The 21755-nt window shown below is 37.5% G+C and overlaps 1 protein-coding gene across 1 annotated transcript in view; it reads right to left on the bottom strand.

The window, feature by feature from the left end:
- CNOT10 (CCR4-NOT transcription complex, subunit 10) overlaps positions 1 to 20562 on the bottom strand; it is a 31574-nt gene extending 11012 nt beyond the window's left edge. The window contains exons 1-13 of the mRNA XM_009704730.1: positions 20538 to 20562; positions 19032 to 19123; positions 16098 to 16259; positions 15418 to 15568; positions 14248 to 14393; positions 13254 to 13340; positions 12451 to 12534; positions 11329 to 11446; positions 9426 to 9575; positions 8095 to 8297; positions 3729 to 3850; positions 2902 to 3078; positions 222 to 302 (exon numbers count right to left, since the gene is read on the bottom strand). Of these exons, the coding sequence (XP_009703032.1) occupies positions 222 to 302; positions 2902 to 3078; positions 3729 to 3850; positions 8095 to 8297; positions 9426 to 9575; positions 11329 to 11446; positions 12451 to 12534; positions 13254 to 13340; positions 14248 to 14393; positions 15418 to 15568; positions 16098 to 16259; positions 19032 to 19123; positions 20538 to 20562 (1598 nt within the window). The remainder of the gene's footprint in view (positions 1 to 221; positions 303 to 2901; positions 3079 to 3728; positions 3851 to 8094; positions 8298 to 9425; positions 9576 to 11328; positions 11447 to 12450; positions 12535 to 13253; positions 13341 to 14247; positions 14394 to 15417; positions 15569 to 16097; positions 16260 to 19031; positions 19124 to 20537) is intronic.
- Positions 20563 to 21755: the final 1193 nt, after the last annotated feature.

The following is a 21755-nucleotide window of genomic DNA, read 5'->3' on the forward strand; positions in this document are numbered from 1 at the left end:
CCTTCTTATCCGAAAGCAGCATCGCTGCTTTTACCACTTGCATTTTTTTTTTCCATCCAACAACGCACACACATTTGGAAAAAGGCATCCTTAGATTAACAGTTACAAGTCAATGTTGCAAGTAACTAAAAAAAAAATAAAAGCTAGCAATGACTCCAGAATCACAGCACAGTTTAAGAGGGGGCTTATTCAGTGGTGAATATTTTCTATTATTTACTTGCCTTAAATTTTCTAATTCCTGTTTCTTCAAAGGCGAAGAAGGTGGAGCTGCAATGAATTTATCCCCTTCATGACTTTTATTGCTAGAATAAAAACAGTGTGTATTAATTATAGGGAGTGACTATAAATAATTAGTCAAAAAATTCTCAGTCTAATAAGCATTGATATTTATTCACTCAATTTAAAAGGGCAGCAAAAATTGTATAGCCTAAAACACAGGGAAATGAAGCTATGCAAAAATTGAGGCACATGCTCTTATCCTAACTGTTCTATTTGGGAAGGAAAAAGCAGGAGATTTGCTGGGAAGGATTTGACTGACAGACCAAACAACCCACGCCATTCTCCACAGCCTCGAGCTATTTTTGAAGTTTGGTGTAGCACAAGAACTTTATACTGGAGAGATGCAGAACTCGCTGCATTTGTAGCCTCTCTTCTTTTAGCCTCTAAGAAAAGCAGTAAACTAGTTCTCTCTCTAGACATCTTAAAAACTAATTACATAAATATTCTAAAAAGATAATCCACCAAGTGCTGCAGCTTCCTTTAGACTTCTAGCTGCCTTTATTTTTATTGTTATTTCAACATGTCTTTACAAAACTAAAAATTCCACTTTGTTCAAGTTACACTTGGCTTTTTGAGGGAGCAAGTATTCACTCTAAGAAGCCTGCAATTTTGCTCTCCAATAAACTGAAAGACAACCTCCTTCTGGAGTAAGAATTGAAGAGAAGGTTAACAGCTGCACCTTGGGAGAGAGAGACACTGAGGTTTAGAAACAACAGATCAAAAAAAAAAAAAAATCAGAATTGAAACAGAGTCTGTCCACCTAACAAGAACTTTTTCATTGATGTAGTTTCCTATCTGTTTATTACAAACAGGTAAGGTAACTGTAACTTCAAAACAGATAGCAACAGGCTCCAAGGAAACACTGCTGTAGCGTATATACCTCATGCCTTTGCTAAAAATTAATTAAAAAAATACCCTTAACCACTGAAAGTATTCACTGTTTTCTTGTGAATAACAGAAGAATCTGTCTCAGAGTCAAGCCTGCTCAATTAGTGGGATTTGGTTCAAAACCATCCTATTCAATTACTGTGATTTTCTTCAAATGCCTTCTATCTTGTCTTGCTCTCCTGCAGAGGGTCCCGTGGCAGAAAGAACAAATCCTTAGAGGATCTTTCAGAATGGGGCACACAAATTCAAGAACAGCCTGCTTTGTTGCTGGGTATTTTGAAACTGGCAATGACCACTGGGAGATATGAGGAAGTCTTTTTTTAATTCTTTTTAAGCTGAAGAAGCGTCTGATTTTGAAAGCAGAAGGTAGTAAAGGATCTTCCCATACAGGGCATGTTTTCCTTTCTCTACAAAAACCAAACACCACCACCCCCCCAAAACAAAACAAAAAAGTAGGTCTTGTCTGAGTAAGGGCCACATTTTGTTTTCATCACTGCCTCTTAGTGGGTCCCATAAGCTGAAAATTGAAGTCTCGTTTAAACCAGAGAAGCTTCACCTCAGTGGGCTGCACACAGCTTGCCAGGGGAAGTTAGTTCACAAGGTCCAACCTCAGTAAGGAAAAAAGAAAACACACAAAAACCCCCAGACTTTTATAAGTCATTTGGTCACTGGACAGGAACGACTGTCATTGGGAAGAAAGAGTCACAGAGAAAAGCCTTCAAATATCGTAGCAGTAACAGCCACTGACCCTCAGCCCTAGTCTATCTCCAGGCAACTTCAGAATCTATGAGGATGCACCTTCTGCCTACGCAACATATGTGCAGTAAATCCTGCCATGTGACAAATGGCTCTTATCTTCTTACAATTTATCTGTACTTGGGTCTGACAAAAATATTGTGTTTTTTCATTACTAAGTAATTCAAGTTTTAACACAACTGCTTTTTCCATAGTAGTTATTGTAACTCTTCCCTTCTCAAAATGGTGATTAACGAAAGTGCAGGCTACGGCCAACAAAGTTACTCTTCCAAACGAAGTCTGGAACGCATCAGGATCAATGTGAAAAGTTAAAACACCTTCTTGCTATTTAACATATGACACACAAGTTACTTTTTCTGAAGCTTTAAGAAAGAAAAGAGATTTTTCTGAAACTCTTTTTTGTAAAATGCACCTTATTAAGCAATAGCTCCATGCTGCTTTCCTACTTATCTTCTAAATCTAGTTTCCCGTTTCTAGTCTAAAACAAACACAACAAAGCATAGTAGGGCTGATGGATGTCAAATCTGATCACCAGGAAATGTTTACAACTGAGTTGCTAGACATTTATATATTGAATCAAGTACATGGCGCACGTGCGTGCGCCCACAAAATCACTGTAATATGTGAAACTTCACTTACAATTAGAGAAATACCAATACGCACTGCGGGAGGGTGTGGGAAAACTAACATTTGCAGCACAGAAAATAAGATGGCCAGTGAAAAAAAGAATTTCACTGTCTAATTTATTGAAGTTGTTAGGAACGGGAGGAACAGACTCAGTATTTTATTCTTAAATCAGCATACCAGCAATTAAAACAATGAGCAGCCAACCAATTTCCGTGGACACCCCAAGACTGCTAGAAAAATGTACAGATCCGTTATTTTCTCTGCTGGCCAAACGGGATAGGCAGTAGACGCAGACTGTTGGCCCAGAGTTACTTTGGACAAAAAGAAAGGGTGATATGCAATTCTGTTTACCTGCATGCTTCGCTGCTTTCACTGTTTTCTGTATTTCCCCCCAGTTGATTACTAGTTTTAGATCCATTTTCCTGCTTTGGCTCCTGCTGATCTTCTGGTAGTAGCAGCAAGGCATTTCTTAGACAAATTGCTGCAAATTCCATACTGGCTACAGGTATTGCTGAGGACTGCCCATCACTTAAAGAGACACAGAAGTTAGCCAGTGAGTAGCAATCCTACTAAATTAAAAGATAAAAGTAGAGTTCCAGAAAGATCTGAATGCAGAGAAAACTTTATCCTAAAAAAGTTAAATCATGTTTTAACACAATGCATTTAATTTACGAAGACTTCTGTATCTTGCTGTTCTTATATATGGAAAGTACACCACGATGCCCAAATAGCGCGGGCAGATTCAACTACATAATTACAAGAAGTTCTCTTGTTTTTCTCGGCTTCACTTCCTGAAGCTTTATGACACAGCAAGTAGATTCTTCGTGCACCTTTCTAAAGTGGATGACTGAAAAAATACACATTTTTAACTGACAAAAAGAGGACAGATTTAGGTAACTGGAAATCTAAATTCCAGAGAAATCAGTGTTAAGCTCTAACGGCCTGCCTTAGTTACAAGGAATACAGAATTAAACCCTCTGCTGGCCATCACAGAGGCGGCACCCAAATTATGTTTAAGTAGGACTCATCAAGCATTTTAGCATGCCTCTCTCTTCACTATGTTAATAATTCCAAAATGAAATTATTCCATGACAGTTTTAAAACCCCCTGATAAACAGATCTGTATCCTTAAGAAAGCTCCGATAACAAAATAAAGAGCCCGTGGAAAACATACTTACTTATAAACGACATTCTGTATTGACTGGGATGCTAGGACTATCTTACGGTGGTAGCCTTGACCTACTATAGATTGCACAATTCCCTTTTTGCTGGGAAGACCTTTAGTCTCTTGTTCTGATGTCTGAAAGGAGGAAGAAAAAAAAAAAAGAGGTCTAAAATATCACGCTGTTGAAGGAGAGCTTGTCAAAATAAGTGAAAGCTGGAAGAAGACTTTGAACCCTGCTAAAATGTAAGAATTAATAGTTTATATGGGTACAATTTTAAATCTTAAGTACCAGGAAGGATCAGGCACCTTCTATTGTCTTTGTGTTGCAGAGGGATTTTACTGCACACAGTGTAACCACAGATTAGTTCTGACAGCTTGCCTGATAGCCTACTGACCTAGTTTCTCCTCTGTTTTGAAAGCAAAAGAACAATGAACCAAGTAGTATTAAGAGAACTGCTAGGATATCTAAAAAGAAATCATATGATCAGTCAAATAATATTCAGAATTGGCACCCGTAACAATTGCCATCTTCTCTCCCTTCTTACACAGCATTCAAAATGCTCTCTGAAGAAGCTGCTCTCAAAGCCTTCCATGGGGAGCATGAAGCTGAACTACAACATATGCAAAGTTATATTAAATTAATTGAACAGATTTTTGAGTATGCAGACATTCTGCACGGGTCAAAAAAAAAACTTAAAGCAGCCTAATTGTCAGTCCCAATTACTACACCATATTTACTAGGGTATGTTCGTTTGTTTGTTCTACCATGATTCATCTTTACTTACCAACAAAGTTGTTAAGTCAGTGATGAAGAGTCATAGTTGTAAGGAAAAACTTACCCTAAATCTGTATTTTAAATAGCTATCATTTTGCAGAAAATTTATCAGAAACTATTGATAGAGTCTGTGACAGGCAGACAGAATCTGTGAAGATGAATATTGACAATGACATTTACTGTCACAAAAAAAATACATACAATGAAGAACATACTTCAGAAAAGGTGTTTAAAAAACTGGAGAAAGGGATTCATCTTTCATCTATATTTTATAAACTAAAATACTAAAGCAGATGAAAATTAGCTTCAGCAATATTACTTTTCTGTATGGTGTTCAGAGCATAAGCATGAATCCATACTTAGATACCAAGCAATATTATTGCAAATCGAGTTACAAGGTCAAATTAAACATGCTATTGATTTTAGGGTCTCATTTGTCACACTGCAAATCTATCTTATAATTTAAAGACACCTCCCCTTTGCCTGATATATTAACAGCATCCAAAGTTAATTTTTATTCTCATAAGATCACAAATTTAGGAAACGACAAGCTGGTTTTGTGACCTAAATTCAAGCTCCCTGGTATAGGATATGGCACCACAACTGTAGGAGGCAGAAAGCTAGGCTTCAGGAGCCTGGCACGATCACTGCTTTGGCTAGTTCTGTAGTAAATGAAGTGCTCCATGAGGGTCTGTCTTTCCCTTTTTCAGACTGCTAAACACTGTCTTTGTAAATAGAATCCTACCTTTGTTTTTTGCCACAAAACGTACGCTAATCCAGTTTCCCATACCCAGCTTTCCACTGGAGATGATCAGCTGTGTCTTCTTTATCTATGTGTGATAACCACTAGGACAGACGCAGAAAACTGCAAAATCAGAAAGCTGTTCTTCCTGCACTCGCTCTGCTTTATAAAACTCAGAACTTACTGACATTAGCTAGCACATACACAATCAAAGTCAGTGTGCGTTTTTGACCCAACACTCTTGAAACTTCAATGCTGTGCCTGCGAAATGGGGATATAAGCAAACTTCATCTATAAAGCTGTGACTCTCCTTCTTAATTTTGCTGAAACAGACACACCAAAATAATGAGCACCATTGAAATGCCCAAGGGAAAATTTATGAATTTTGTACTTGGAAAGATTCAGACAGTGTGCAGTGAAAAAAAAAAAAAAAGGCACAGAGGCCACTCAAAGAGGGGAAACCAGAACGAATTCAGAGGGGGGCAAAAATAAAAAATAAGAGTGACTATAGCCATCTGTTCAATTAATCCCACCCATCCTGTGCACCGAGTGAAATGGGCATACTGTGGAAATAACTGCATGGGATCGTGTAATTATAGATTACATCATCCCGCCCACACACAAGAGGGGTGAATTACAGTTAAGCAGGGAATCAAGTATGGTATCTCTTAATAGACATCCTATTTTGGTGCAGTCTTCTGTTCAAAAGAACGAATGCTTCTGTCCCCACCTCTCTGCATTTTAATATATGGGCTTATCCTAAAGAGACCTGGCTCAACAGGTTGAAACCAAGATGCCCCAGAGGACACGCAAAACGCTGCTGTCAGCGGGTTTCCACCCGCTTTGCCAGCAACGGAACGACAAGTCTCAGCAGTTAGGGATTCAGTTCCTCAGCGGCTGGGATCACGACAGCTTCAGGATGAAGAAGGCTGATCGCAGCTTCCTCAGCCTATGCCACACTACAGACTCACCCCTCTCAACCTCTAGCGGCAATTGAGTGAGGAAACAATGAAACTTTAAGATGAGTTTTGGCTGCATGAAGAGAAGGATGATCACATGCAAAGATTTCAGCGGAAATCAGAGCACATCTTGTTATCTTCATCCAGTTTAGTCCTATAAAATGAGGCCACATCTGAATTTGGATAGTGGATTTACAGTAGACAGAATTAAAAAAAGAGAAGTTTAAGGAGTTTATATGACTTGTACATCAAGAAAACTGTAAATAATTAATTCAGCACATCCCAAGAAGGAAGCTTCTCCTTAACCGAAGACTTTTAGTAGTCCTCTACAAGAGTCTTTGCATCTGCCAAAAAAGTTCTAGGACATAGTGCTGTACTTTGGTTTTAAACAAGACTATTCCGCAGTCTGATCCAATAACCCTATTCATTAAAACATCAAAAGACTAACCTTACTGTCTGCTAAAACAGTAGCAACATAGGCTAGATACTAAAAGGTATGACTGAAACTTAAAGTAGAAACAAAGGATCTCTACTGGATTGGCGTATGTTTTCTCCTACTACTCCAGCTAAAATTTAAGCTAGAACCTCATTGTTTCAGAAGCAGTAATGCAATTCCTAGAGTCTAAACATAAAAATCCAAGATGTTTCAGTAAAAAAATTTTCCAAAAAAACCCCAAACAATCCTTCCACCTGTGCATCAAGCCTCAAAGTGAGTATCAAACCTCCAAGAACAGCCACAAAAACTTTCCATCTTTGGATACTACAAATGGCCACCAACTCCAATTTCACCTTGTTATTTCTGCAATCCAGGAACAGAAACCCTTGGAAGTACAGAACTTAGTACAGATAAAAGATCTTGAGCAAGTTTAATTCTTCCATTCACACAAAAAAGACAGAATTACTTGTGGGGTTGTTTTTAATATATTCCATATATTATTTTATATGGATTTTATGTACGTATGAATATACATAAACCCCAAGATTTTGCAACCCATACGAAATGTGCGTGGAAAGCTGAGGCATCATAAAATATCCATAAATAGTAAGTCAAACTATTAATGTTAGTACCGACATTTTAATTAGAGAGCATCCACTACAGAAAGAACATATTTCTTCCTGTCATAAAGTGATAGAATCATAGAATCATTATGGTTGGAAGAGACCTCAAAGATCATCAAGTCCAGCCGTACACCCGATGCCACCATGCCCGCTAAACCCACTAAACCATGTCTCGAAGCACTACATCTAAACGTTTTTTGAACACCTCCAGGGATGGTGAGTCCACCACCTCCCTGGGGAGAAGATGCCTCATTAGAGAATAATACAAGTTTCTTTCCAAATAATATCTTTATGTTTATTTCCAAAATTATTTCAAGACCAGGTAAGGTAAACCATCAGATGACTTGGAGAAATCTAATGCACTTCAAAGCAACTCAGGATTACCCGTTCAGATTATGAGTTGGAATGACAGAGGGGTGTGACGGTAAATTGCCAAAACAAGATCATGCTTAACCAGTCTCTCCAGGAAAAAAAAAAAAAAACACAATTCAAAAACTTAGAGTTGCTCTTCCACAAAGTTACAACAGCCACTTACGTGCTTCTGTTTCATCTCATGCTAGTCTTTCAAATAGCCTAATCAAATTTTTCTGATCTTAGAAAAGTCAATTAAACACTGGGTCTCAAGACACTGTTTTCATGGTGGTTTTCCTTCATTTGTTGCAGCTTCAGATTAAACATGGAAACACACATACACACAAAAATAATTAAACCAGACTTATGCAGAGGTGTTGCAAAATTAGGCCTTTAAAATGCCTAGTTCAACTCAAGGTATTATTTCTTCCTTTCTGTGATGACATGTATTTCGTAACTACAACCAAAATAAAGAATTTGCAAATCTACTTACCCCTTTATTGGCAGCAATGCAGCATTCTGCTATTCTCAGCCAAAGACGAGGGTTTGAGTGATAAACCTGGACTGCCTCAATCAGGCATTCAAAGGCAGCTAAGGGCCTCCCAATATGCAAGAGCTGAATTCCACAATTGTAGAGCAGCTCATACCGTTTGTTAGTCAGTAGCGTACACATAGGTCTCCCTGAAAATTTTTTACCTGCAGAAAAGGATTACATCATATTGGATGTGCAGCTGAGGAGAGCAGAAAACATAACTCTGGGAGGAGAAGGGAAGCTGTTGGAAACACTTAAAAGCTACCAAAAAACCCTTTCGTTGCAGAAATTCACTAGCTTCCCTCTGTAAATAAATTCCTTCCACATCAAAGCTGACACCAAAGACAAACTAATTGTATTCTCAATAAAGGTTGAAGTACATTAAATGCTAATCACCTATGTTCCTTGTCACTCAGGCTGAATGTTACATAATAATATTGAATCCCCGATTTGTGAGAATACACTTCTTTGTTACTCAAATAAATTCCAGAAGAAAACCACTTTGCTGTTGACAAGCGTAAAACATTTTCTGTCTTCACACTGGTACCTAAGACTGCACTTAGGTACAGGGCCAGGGAAGAACAGGAAAAACAATAAAATGCGTAACTAGATTTTAAAGAAAACAAGAAATGAAAAAATTATCACTTCATCATGAAATCGTTTATTTGGAGAAGAAAAAAAAAACTTAGGTACTATTAATGAAAACCTATTGTAATGTTTATTTTCTTGTCTTTTGTATGCTTACAATGAAAGCAGATGGATAAAACTAACCATAAAACTAAACCACAGATGAACATTTCTCATACAAGTCTGAGAAACAGACCATCTTCCAAATGCTAATTTAACAGTACTGCACTCCACATTTTCTGTATCTTCCAAGTTAAAAACAAAACCAAACACCTTCCCTATCCTTCAAATCCTGGTGATTCTACCTACTCTCAGCAGGACTATAACTAACATCTTTAACGATGAGGAACAGGTCACAGAAACTTTATTTTGTCCTATCTCTCTGTCTGATGGACAAAGACTATAAATGAGAGAGAAGTAATTGTCCCAGCCCCATGGCACAAAGAAAACAGCAAAAAAAAGAACATATTTCATCATCTATTTCTGGCAACAGCAACTATACTCTGAAATCAAGTTTCAATCAAAATTCTCAGTCTCTTAATCCTGTCCTCTGCAAAGTAATGGAACAGGAATTTTGCCGATAATTACTGAAAGCTTGTACTCTCTGTTTTCTTGATTTGCCCACCCCTCTTCCACCATCAATTTTCATCTCATAAAAGTCTTACCTGGATCTGAGCTGCCCATTCCTAGCTGGGCACACGCATTATCGTTTTCTTGCAAGGCTTTTTTAAAGTAAAAAATTCCTAAATTGTGCTTTCCCATTGCAAAGTGGATGCAGCCAAGATTATTCCAGAACATACACCTTAAGCATTCACCTGAGAGAACAGCAAAAGACCATTTTTGTAAACTGAAGAATGTCACTGAGCCCTAAAATGCTCCCGCCACTCTCTCACGGGCCAGCATACTATGGTAGTCTATTAAACATGTTCTTCAGTGAGATGTTCATGTACTACGCAGTTACGTCCCTCCCTCACAAGCATTTTAGTAACCTATATTTCTGCATACCGTTCTACTTCTCTTGGACAGTTGACCTGAAATGACCTGTATATAAGCAGCCACAGATTTCCAGATCTTGTGCACTATATTCTAGGAGAGTCAGGTATAAAGCCCATTTGACTGATTGCAAGTTGAAGTTAAGTTCACCTGGAGGTTTTCATAGAACTTAGTGCAAGCGCTTCAAGTCTTCTAACAGATGGCTTTTGTAGAAAGGAAATTCTCAAATGATGTTACCTGCCTAAGTTTTATAAAATAAACAAATATGTCAACCTAACCATACAAGGAGGAAACGCATTCCCTTTCCTAAATATATTGTGTTCAAGTAACACTGTAAGAAGTTCCTTCTAAATAATAAAGGACAGAAAATTAAACTTTTGACTTATCTGATGGTAACTGAAGCTTTACAGGGTTACCATTGATAAAAAAAACAAACCCACAGCTTAAAAATCCAAACAACCAAGAAATAGACCATCAGCAAATTAACTAGACATTATTTTAATCATAACCTAGGAAAACTATTAAATGAAGCTTCTACTGTGCAAGAAAGCTAGCGCAAAAAAGTTATATGAAAATAAAACTTTCCAGAAAAGTTATAAAGAGAACTTTAAGCATAAAAACTGTCGGAAAGGTAAGTTACAGTAAATTCAAAAAGAAGTGTCAAAATATGCCAGAATAGGCATTATGGTAAATATTTGGAATGCTCTCTGTGAAACTTATCCGTAATAACAGAAGTTTAAAACATTTATTGAGGGCCAACTCTGCAACTTCTAATTGCAATCTATGCAGCAGTATCTACTAGATAATTCCTTGTGCTGTAAGATCTTTTAAGAGTACGATCACAAAACCAGCACTGAACAAAGCAGTAAAGAAATTCACGAGTTTTAGAGTACAAGTAATTTTTGAAATTCTCTCTACTGACACAAGACAGCTTTCTCTCTGTATTTTTCAATCGATGTTTTAAACAGTCAATTAAAATCTGAAATATATTTAAACAATTACATATACAGTGAGTGTATATATACACAACATATATGTTTATAGTATATAAATAACCTCTATATCTAAAAAATTATACACATTTATGTGCTTTATATTTCTGCGCATGTCTACACATATATACTTTCTAGATGTAACCTAAAATGGCATACAATAGGAGTCAAACCTTAACACTTCACCAAACATTTGCATTTCCCCCACAATCATCATTGCGACTGCTATAGTCTCCTCTATGAGTACAATCTGAAGTCTCATTTCTAAATCTAGTTCATTGCCTTTTGTTTCACGTCTTGATTTAGAGACCCAAATATGAGCCTTGCAAATATTACATGTACACCTTCACAAATCCATTTTCATAGACAACCACCACATTGTCTAGAAGAACGTTCAATGAGGAACACAGTGTTACATGAATGAGCACAACAAGAAAGATGAAAACATATCCAGCATATAAACCCATGATATTCAGGGCCTACTCCCTTAAGTAATCATTAATATGCTTAAAATCAGTATCAACGAGTAGTCCTATTATACTACACATTTAAGTACTCGTAGGATAAAGGTTTTCTATTTTACCTGTTTTCATGAAGCCTGGATGTTCAGCAATGTTTGCACTGTTTAAAAGTTTGACCGCTTTACGATAATTGCCCCTCAAATATTCAAAGTTGCTCTTGAGAAAGAGAGAAGGAGCTGACTGTGAAGGAGAAAACAATAGTTAACTATCTCTTGTTTTACGATTTCTACTGCTAGCGTTAAATCACTCCACAAACAGCTTACTTCTGCTGCCATTTTAAAAATACATGGGCTTAGGCCTTAATACTTTCAAGAGTAGTATTTCTTTGTTGAGCACACAATTAACACTCACCTCTTCTGAACTACAAAACCATGCATACTCTTTGTCACTGCTCTAAAACCCAACACTATTCTAGAGAATTCTGTCAGGGCAATGGCTAAGTGCAGAGGATCTCCTTTTTGTTTAAGAGGATCTTTCTCCAACCTGTCTTCTAGGACACTCCTCCCCACGCTTCCCTCCCTGCGGAGTTCAACAGCTTCCTCCTGGGCTGTGATCTTCCCGGTCTGCCAACAGAGACCTCATGATCCAGAAGGATTTCTGTCAAACTAGCAGCTGTTGAGACTGGCAACAAAAGGGAAGTGCTCTCCTCCCATTCCCTGCTTCCCAGTTAATGTAGAATTTATCTGGGATGGCAGATGTAATTCTGAGTTGAGAACTCCTATATAAAAATAGAAACTGTTTTCTAGCAAGAGGTAAGCCTCCAAAAAAACTTCAAGAAAAAGAAAAAAACCCCAAAACTATGTATCTTTTATGAACTGGTGTAAACCACCAATGACATCAGAAGTTTCTAATATCCGTAACATTTATAGTAAATTAAAACTTGGTTTGCGCTGCTTAAATGATAAAGCACACTGAACCTGTTTATTACATAGTGTTTCACTCTTATTTTGGTACCATTAACAATAAAGTGCATTTTTCTGTGCAACTGAAAACGGTGCAAATAAGAAAATTCTACATTAATTACGCTTGCAGAAAAGAGATTACAAACCCAACTGACTACATACAGCATTATTTCAGACATCCATGCACAGCAAGACCTTTCTTTGTAAAGAAAGTTAGCAAATTCAGTTTTAAGATAGAGAACAGATCTAGATTAGAAAACCAGCAGCCTTAAGAATACTTACATTCCCAGCTGTATTCATAACAGACTTGATCTCCCTTTTGCATGCTTTTAGTGACTTCATCTGGATATACGCTCTCACCTTATACTGTTAAAAAATTACATTTGTTAAATAAAAACCAGTAACTTGTGCAGGTTTGCAAGACAAACAATGTCTAGAGATTCACTACAGAAAATTTTATACACATCTTACAAATAGGTAGTAAAAAGTATTCAAAAAGCCTTCCTAAAAAAGAAATTTTATTCAGACTTTCAACAACAAATTCATAGGTTTCATATTTACAGAAAGCAGATGCACATTTTGTTCAATCATCAACAGGTACTCTATATTCAAACACAGATACTAGCACTTAAAAAGACAAACTAATTAAAATAATCCAACCTCTTAATCACAGACGTTTACCTACTAAACTGAAAATACCAATAAGTGAGTGCTGACAGAGAAGCATTTTGTTTCTTCACATATTTTTCCACAGAACAGTACAGTGAAATAAAACCTCAGCTGATTTAGACTGTTGGCAGTCTAAGAGATATAAAGTCAGTGCAGCTAACTGCAGTTTAAAAAAATTAGGATAAACTGCAGGGATTGAAATAGGGCGGGGGGTTTGTGTTAGGTCAGTTTTTCCTGTACATGGATCTTACGAAAAGGAAGAGTTAGACAAATTCATTCTTTTGTTTTACAACATGAAATTCAAGGAGAGAGAGAGAGTGTCACAATCCATGCTGATCTAGATTTGAAGCAGATGGCACTCGGTTTAAAGAAAACTTGAACTAATGTTCTTGCATAAATAATATGCAGGCACTTACCTGATGTATCTTAGATTTAGCAACTTCTATTAAAGCTCCACTTTCAGCTTTTTGATTCGAGGAATCTTTATTTGTATTATTACCTGACTGAGTGTCGAACAACAAAAAAAAAAAGTGTTACTATTAGTCACCTTTTAAATTCAGTTTACAGATTCTTTCATAAGCTATTTTTATTAATCTCACATGAAGGAAAAAAAAAGTATTTAATAGTCAAGAAATACACACCCCACCAAATACTGTAACTTGAGTTTAACAATGAAAATCCATGAACAATGCCAGCAGCCTATGAAGAGCAGAATTATATATTAACATCAGTGTTATGCTACGTTGCTCTGCAGTTGAGGTTAAGACCCAAATATGAGCCTTGCAAATATTGCATGTACTTCTCACCCAGAAGGATGATATTTTCTTCAGTAGAATTACTATATATTTAAAGATAAAATGTTTTATCTTAAGGGTGACATTGCACCAACAGGAGAAGACTGAAGCGTCCTTTTTTCCCTTCCAAGCCACTACTCATTCTACTGATTTTTCCAAAAGACACAAACAAAAGATTTCATTTGAAAGTATGCCTCATACTTTCAGATACTATGTAAAAAAGATGCCTGATTTCCATCCTCTGGTACGCAACTGCAATTCCTCTCTGACACTGACTTCCCTTTCAAGCTTAGGGTCTCATGTGGTCATAATCCAAGACAAACAAGGAAAACTATGTACATTTGACCCTGAAGACAACTGTCTTTCCGATGCAAGTCTCTGACTTAAGAAACACTTCTTAGCTCCCTGGGAGTAAGAGAAAAGGGTGAAAGCGAGGGAATAAACAGCTGCTGTATACACTTAACTCAGTTACTAACATGTGTAAGCTGCCGTCTGAAGTTACAGGTGATCTAAAAATACTTTTGAATTACAAAACTATGTAAAAGAGTAATTTTGGACTGAGTTAAAGCATACTTATGGTAAAGACTTAGTGGCATTCATACGATTTTAAGCTTACCTCATTTTTTCCATTCTTGCTGTTATTGTTGCCCTGTGAAATCATTTTTTCCAGAACAGCCAGCAGATGCAAGGCTTTCTCAGCTTGGTAAGTTAGCAGATACAAATCTACAAGCAAGAAGCACACAGCCTGGGCAAACTTCTCTTCTGTATAAAGCAAAGAAGAAAAAATGATTTTATAGCTCTAATACCAATCCTTCCAAACATGACTGAAGAAAAAAAATTGACTATAAAGTGCATCTATGCGATGTTATGAGAAAAATCAATACATTACATAAGAAAAAAAATGCGGACATCTACAATATGTAGATAACTACGTATACTGAAAAAACAAGTAATTCATTCAAATGGCATCAGCATAAAAGCATAGACTAAAGACAGCTTAACATGTATTTCATGTTTTTAGATTTTGAGAATTAGTCTGAGCAGATCAGCACCAAAGATGCAACGTCTAAACAGACAGATGGAGCCCTATGCATATGTAGAATCCCATAGAACTTCAAAGGATTCTGTGCAAACACACCTCTGCTTGGCTGGCTTCACACACTAAGTCCCACATAGGCATGCTGAAAACTGGGAGGAACCGAAGGAGAAACACGGCAGCACTTACTTTATTTATTGAGGCACACACACACACACACACACACACACACAGTAATGAGCCTCGTCACTTCTAAAATACAACAAGGATTATGAAGTTATTTCATACAAGTATGGCAATTTCACTACACAGGGTGCCACAGCTCTTAAAAGCTGGAGACTTTATATTCAGGTATGAGCACATACAATTATGTATGATCTAATGCAGGTATTTAAAAATGTGAGTGCCCTGACAAATACACACCCACCCATGAAGTTGTATGATGACTCAAAATACTAGATTTTAAATCACTTAATTAGCTTGTACATATTATTTACATAAATACCTTTTAAAGTTGTGAAAAATCCATTTGTGTTTCATTGCACTTGTCTGCTAAATGTCTCTGAAGTACCTTCCCCCCAAATTCAATTGTTGTCCTTGATATAAGTAAAACATATTCTTCACTCTGAAGCCTACCTACTTTTTTAGGACCATAATAGGCAAATTACAAATCACTCGCCCGAAAGCGAGGAAGACTGAATGACCTTTCTGTAGTTATTGCATGAACAAAACTCTTTTCTGTCTACGTACCGAAAGGCTCTATAAACTGGTACAGCTTCTCCCCAACTGATATAGCTTCAGTATACTGACGCAGATGATACAAAATAACAGCTTGATTGTAGTACAGCATACTGTTCTCAACATCATCTAAACCGTCCATTTCTTCAACAACAGAGTGAACCTGAAAAAACCCTACTCGTTTCATTAAACTTTCAACACCTATGATTTTAAAAAGTGTCAAATATTTTCAAAAAATAATCCAAAGGCATTAATCTGTCTAAAGATAGGTCAGTGAGAGTTACAAGCTAATAAACTTTACTGTTGTTCCACATAAATCTGGCAAAAAATCTACAATGAAATAGAAAGCCATCAACTGAGCCGTAAAGTAACATTTTCACTTTATTATTATTTCACAAACTATTTCAGGTTAAGGAACTTTCTATCGAAAGAACATAGCAGGTCTTTCTATGGTTATAATCTCTGAAACGTTTCAGTTTCAGATCAACGTCAACAATAACTAAACACAGAACTATAAAAACAGTGTCCTAAATGATTAAACAGGCTCAGAGGTTTAAAAACTGCGTTACTTTCTTATTCCTTTATTAAACCTAGGGGACAAGGGGCAGAAGTTTTATTCCTATTTCATTGGAAGATCTCACCACCAGTAACAGTACTCAAAATCAAGTGCCATGTCAGTACGTTTGCGTTACCTGGTTCTTCAGCTGGTTAAGGGTTTGTCTCAAATTGTCTGTTGTAGTCTGGTTACTTTTACAGAACTCTGCAACAGCAGTATTCAAAGTTATTTTGTAGTCATCTTTGTTTATGTCTTGAAGGGTATTTAGGTGTTGTAAGCAAGCATCGTAGTTTCCAGCCTGGAAATCACACACACACCAGAAACATGCATTAGAAAATACAAAGTTTAAACTAGCAGGCTACTAGGTTTTAATGAAAGTATCCCCTCTAAGTTTAGAGAGCAAAATAGTAGTATTTCCTTTATCAACAGCAAGTGAAGTGAACTAAACATCTACACACCTACATCACTATTTATGCAGATTAAAACATATGAGAAGTCTAAAAGTTGAGGTCATATCCCAGCTTCAAAAAGGATTTTGTGGAGGAAGGACAAATGGAGTCGTCAATTATTATAAACAGATGTTTCCACGAAAAGTGTTACTCTGATTTCTCTTCATCATATTATTTTGAGTTTCAAGATTCTTTATTTCCTCAGTTTTCATAATCTTTCCCCATCACATGTACACTGAGCAGCTGCAGTTGCTTACGTTAAGTCCTAGCCCATCATTTTATGTTCATTCTTCACTTCATCTGGAGAGCTGCGAGTTACAATTTAGTCTGTGGAATTCAGCTTAAGGTAGGTTGGAAAAAGAGGGTGTCATTTTCACAGTACAGGTTTAAATGACATTTTTACAAGTTGAAGTATTCAATCATCTAGGCATGCCTAAACAGAAACTAGGACCCAAGCATGATGCTCTTCTGAGGTGTGATTTAACCCAAGAAATCGATTTCTTTGACCTCAGGAATAGGCAAGGACTTCAGGATGGTTCACCTCTTTCTGCTCTTATTTCTAAGTTCTTCTGTGTTTGTGCAGGAGGAATTTAGTGGCATCGAGGAATGAAAGACAACTCCAGACTCTTTGAACCATGTTAAGCCTTCACTCTCTACTGTTCAATTCCTATACAGGAATAATCACCTTCCCCTCTTCCATATCAAGGTTACTTCCAACCTGGTTACTCAGACCAGAGATTTGTTTCCATCTCTGCCAAGGCTTCACAATCAACAGCTACACTCTTGAGTACCACGACCACTCTCTACTCCCTCCTTCTTTTTAAGTGCTCTTCCATGGAGCTTCTCCTGGGCTCCTGCCTAACTTCCTCTACTAAAGGAAGAATTACAAGAGAGAAAGGCTCTGTGGTCCTTCTGCTCTTCCCGAGAAGGCTGCCATTCTGCGGCTACTCTCAACAGAACCATCCCAGTTCCTTCAGTCTCCTGTGAAAGCAGAGTTATACAATTTACAGAGAGATGTAGCAGGACGTTGACACGCCGTACTTCCACAATGCTAAGTATCAACAGCATGGATTGCCTAGTGACCATATGCATAAACACAGGGACTTGCAACTCAACTGCTGGCACACTCTTCAACTGAGACAGATCATCTCCCAGTGATTTTCTTCATGTGTTCACACTCAGAGCTTCTCTTCAACAGGAGTAACTTTCAGATCACAGCAACTAGGCTTCTAACCACGGCTGGACTAAAAACCTTGAGCCCTTCAATGCTCAGCTTATTTTGTGATGGTTTTCCTCACCTAACAGTCCTTTACTCCACTCTACTAGACAGGATCTAGAATAGAATACACAATTTCACATTAATTGTAACAAGACTGGAATTGGAAGTGCAATATGATAAAGCAGGATGCAAGGCAGTCCACAAAGGTATTTACAGCAACTCAATAGCAAGCAAAATCGGCAAACAAAGCACCAGATAAATTCTGCTCACATCTGTCACCACCTCACAACTCCATGAACTTAGGGAGTTCTTAAAGCAAGAAAAAAAATCATGAGATAAACAAGATACACTGGACCAGTATAAAACTAAAGATGATATCGTCAGCAGATCAAAAGTAGTTTAGGCATGTAGATCTGCGGGCAAGGTGGAAAACAGACAACCCTTTCATGTGCCTTCAGTTCTTAGGTTCAAATGCCAATGAGCAAAAAGTTATTGAAAAGGAGTAATTCAGCTAGAAACCACTCAAGAAGACGTCATTGAGCAACATCAGCTGTAGTCAGCATAAAGACCAACTACATGCACTTCACATAACCACGTTCCAGACAAAAAAAAAGTAATGAGTGCAACATACAAGCAGGAATCTCAAATTTAAATTCTTCCCCCGATCTATTTGACACATCCAAAACTGAATTATGCAAGACATTGTGGAGACTGAGATACCTATCTATTGAAAGGAAAAGCAATTATACTTCCTGTCACTTGCCACACTAAATAAAACTAACAGACAATACAAAGAAAGAAGTAAACTGAAAGACTTAGTACCTGAATTTTAACACACAAAAAAATAAATCTTCCAAGAAACACAAAACAGGTAGTAAATACTGCCTGTTGGTATTATGTGTTGAAGAATATGTTTTAATGTAAAGTGCCAGAACAGTATACAACGCTTTTTGTGAAAGAACACAGCAAGATGCTAAAGCAAAAAACGTTTGTTTGGTTCCTGTTTTCTAAATACATATGGTTCCTTTAAACCCTTTAACGCAACATTTTTAGCTTGAAGTGATTAATTCTTCAGAGAAATCATGCATTTCCAACACTGATACAGAATAGCAGCCTGCTTCTTCTAATCAACTCATTATACAGCTTTTAAGGCTACTAAGTTTTGAGAATCAAGATTAAACATGTTCTTGCGCACTTCGTTCACGTATTCCCTTCAGTCTTCTCACATCACAGCAGACAGAAAACGCACATGCTGGCTTTATAACACAACTAGTGCTACTTTTGATATAATATCCCATCAATACATTTGCAACTGTGCTAAGAAAACAGGAAAAATAATTATATAAGCCCATTTAGTAGTTATGTGGTAAATTAGAAGTCTCAGAGTTTGGCTTTGTCTTACCAGAAAAGCTTGTAACGCACTGCTCGACAATTCCTTTTCTTGATCAGTAATCCCAGAAGTACCTGCTCCTTCATGTTTCTCAGTAGCTTGATCTGTAAAGCATAAAGAAGATTACAGAAAGTTTGCAAATGTGATGACAGCTATTCAGCTTAAAAGTTTTGTTTCTTCCAGTTCTCAAGATCCTCTTGCCAGTACAAGTAACCTTCCAGATAACTGCAGCATCGTCTCCCTACTACACTAAAATATCTCAAGTTATCCTATGTGCCTAGTGAATTCCTTTCCATAAAATGTAAATGTAATAATCCTAGCTAAATTACTGTGCTCAATCAATAACCAAAGTCCCGCAAGCTAACTGACAATGCATACGTTTTAGATTTCTCTTGCAAGCTGCAACCATACACTAGGATTGTCTTTATTTGCACAAAAATCAGCAGTGAAGGCCACCCATCATAAAGTAAGTACCACACTGGGTTGGATGAAAAAACCCACGCATCCTGTACGCTGCTTCCTAAACAGCAAGCAAGGGATGCTTTAGGGAACAACATAAAACACTGGAACCTCCACCCAGCTCCCTGCTTTGCACGAATAAGTCTCCCTAAGTAAGAGGCTGCAATCGAACCATCATCGTTAATAATCACCGACAGACCTGGTAAGTTTTTTTTTTAAAACTCTCTATACTTTTGTACTCTTTTCCAGAGACTCCATCACATGCTATCTAGCGATTATACTGCAAGACACGCGCAAATGCTGCCTATTCACTTTCTCAGCCTCACTCCCCATCTTACAGATCTTTCTTTGAATCACCTCTCTTCCCAGGTGAGCAGGCACAGTTTATTTTGCATCTTCCTCACAGGTTTCTTCACCCAGAACCTTCCTCAGTTCTACGATATCCTTTTCCAGATTAAGACAAGAACAGCAGGTAGCAATTATGACAGCGGCCTCTCTGAACATTTATATACCAATATAATAAGGTTTTAATTGTCTTCAATTTCTTTTACATAGAATTCCTAACGTTTTACCTTGCGGTCACTATCGAGCATATTGTTCAGAAAGGAGTCTACTGAATCCTTCTGTCATCAAGTAACTAAGAATTCAGTGGGGTTACATTAAAAACCACAATACAGACATTCAGTGTCAAAGAAGCTGAAAAAACCCCCACCAAACCCTTCCTTGCACTGAACACAAACTACCGGAGAAAAAAAACCAACCCAAGCCACCACACCAGACAGTTTACTTCTAGAAACATTAACTCACGTGCTAGAACATACAAAAATCATCTAATGTTTCTGAAACAAAGACTTTATAAACCAGCAATGGTATCCACTTTTGCACACAATTATTTCTTGAATTTTACAGCAGAAGCTTTGCTCTAACATACCTTTTGCTATCTTAACAGGCTAGGTAGGCTTTGTAAATTCAGTGTCTTCTTTCTCTTCCCTGGAATTCACAGATGTAATGCAAACTCTGATAATTTTGTTGTCACTTCGAACAAATGAAAATGCTTACCTGTGAGCTCCACTGCAAAATCCATTCTCCATCATCACCAATATATCTGGATTGTCTGCTAGTGACTATGAAAATTTACAAATACAACACAAACAACAGCAAGGGGCAACCAAACCTCAGAAGATTCATCAGTTAACATCCACAGTAGGAATAAAGCAGACTTAGTAATCTATTAATAGTTTGTGCTTAGTGCTAGGAAGATAGCGAGATCCCTTCCATTGCCCTATGCAATAACACACTCGAGCAAGAACTGCAAAAATTTGGTTGGGACTTTCATCACGCATCCAGATGCCAACGAAGTTGAGATATTAAAATCTCAACAATCTTACACCTGCAAGTGACAAAGTAACCCACTGGGATTTAGACAAAATTGAGGATTCAGATATTTCAGTACTCTGGAGGGATGGATCCTCAGGGGGCTACAGAACCGCACGCACTCGCTATAAAATCTGACTGTGCGTAAGGCATTGATCAACACCACTTTCCTTGAAAGGGAAAAGCAGGAGAAAAAATTCACACACAAAAGAGCTCAGAAAATTTTTGATGCGCCAAGGTTTTCCGCAGCAAAAGAGGAAGGAACAAGAAGCACCTCTCCTTCAAGCTAAACACAGATCTGATTCCTGCCCTCAATCTTGTGGTTGTACAGCTGAACAGAAAGCTATCACCCTCCAAGGACCTCTAGAACAGCAGGAAAGAAGCAAACGCATCTTCCCTCAAACTTTCAAGCTAACGCTTATGTTACCTGCTTTACTTGCTCAGCTTGCCTTTCAGATTATGCTAGTAAAAGTAACCATAGCGCAGAGACTTCAGACTCAAACTTTTGAAGTGGATAATGCTCGGTTTGGTCAAGAGATTCCTCACACACAGGTTTACCGATGACAGCACCATCGACTACCCAGTGCGTTACTGATTCCTGTATGAATCAGTACTCCTTCAGTCTGAATCCTGAAATAAAATGTCTTCAGTCAAGTGAAAGATAAACCAAAGAGACTGTTGTCGAAGGTGTGTAATAAAAGCACCACTTGCAGAGCGGTTTGATGTATTTCCTAGGGAAAAATCAGGACAGGTCTACAGATTTCGCTATGTCCCTAAGTCTGCTGGTACATTAAAAAAACAAAACAAAACAAAAACCAACAAACAAAAAGAAACTGGGGACTACTTTAAGCAAAACCAGAGCTGTCCCTTCTCCTATAAGTCAGTTTTATGGCCGTAATCCAA

This window comes from Cariama cristata, unplaced genomic scaffold (genome assembly GCF_000690535.1).
Source record: "Cariama cristata isolate BGI_N322 unplaced genomic scaffold, ASM69053v1 scaffold6047, whole genome shotgun sequence".
NCBI lineage: Eukaryota > Metazoa > Chordata > Aves > Cariamiformes > Cariamidae > Cariama > Cariama cristata.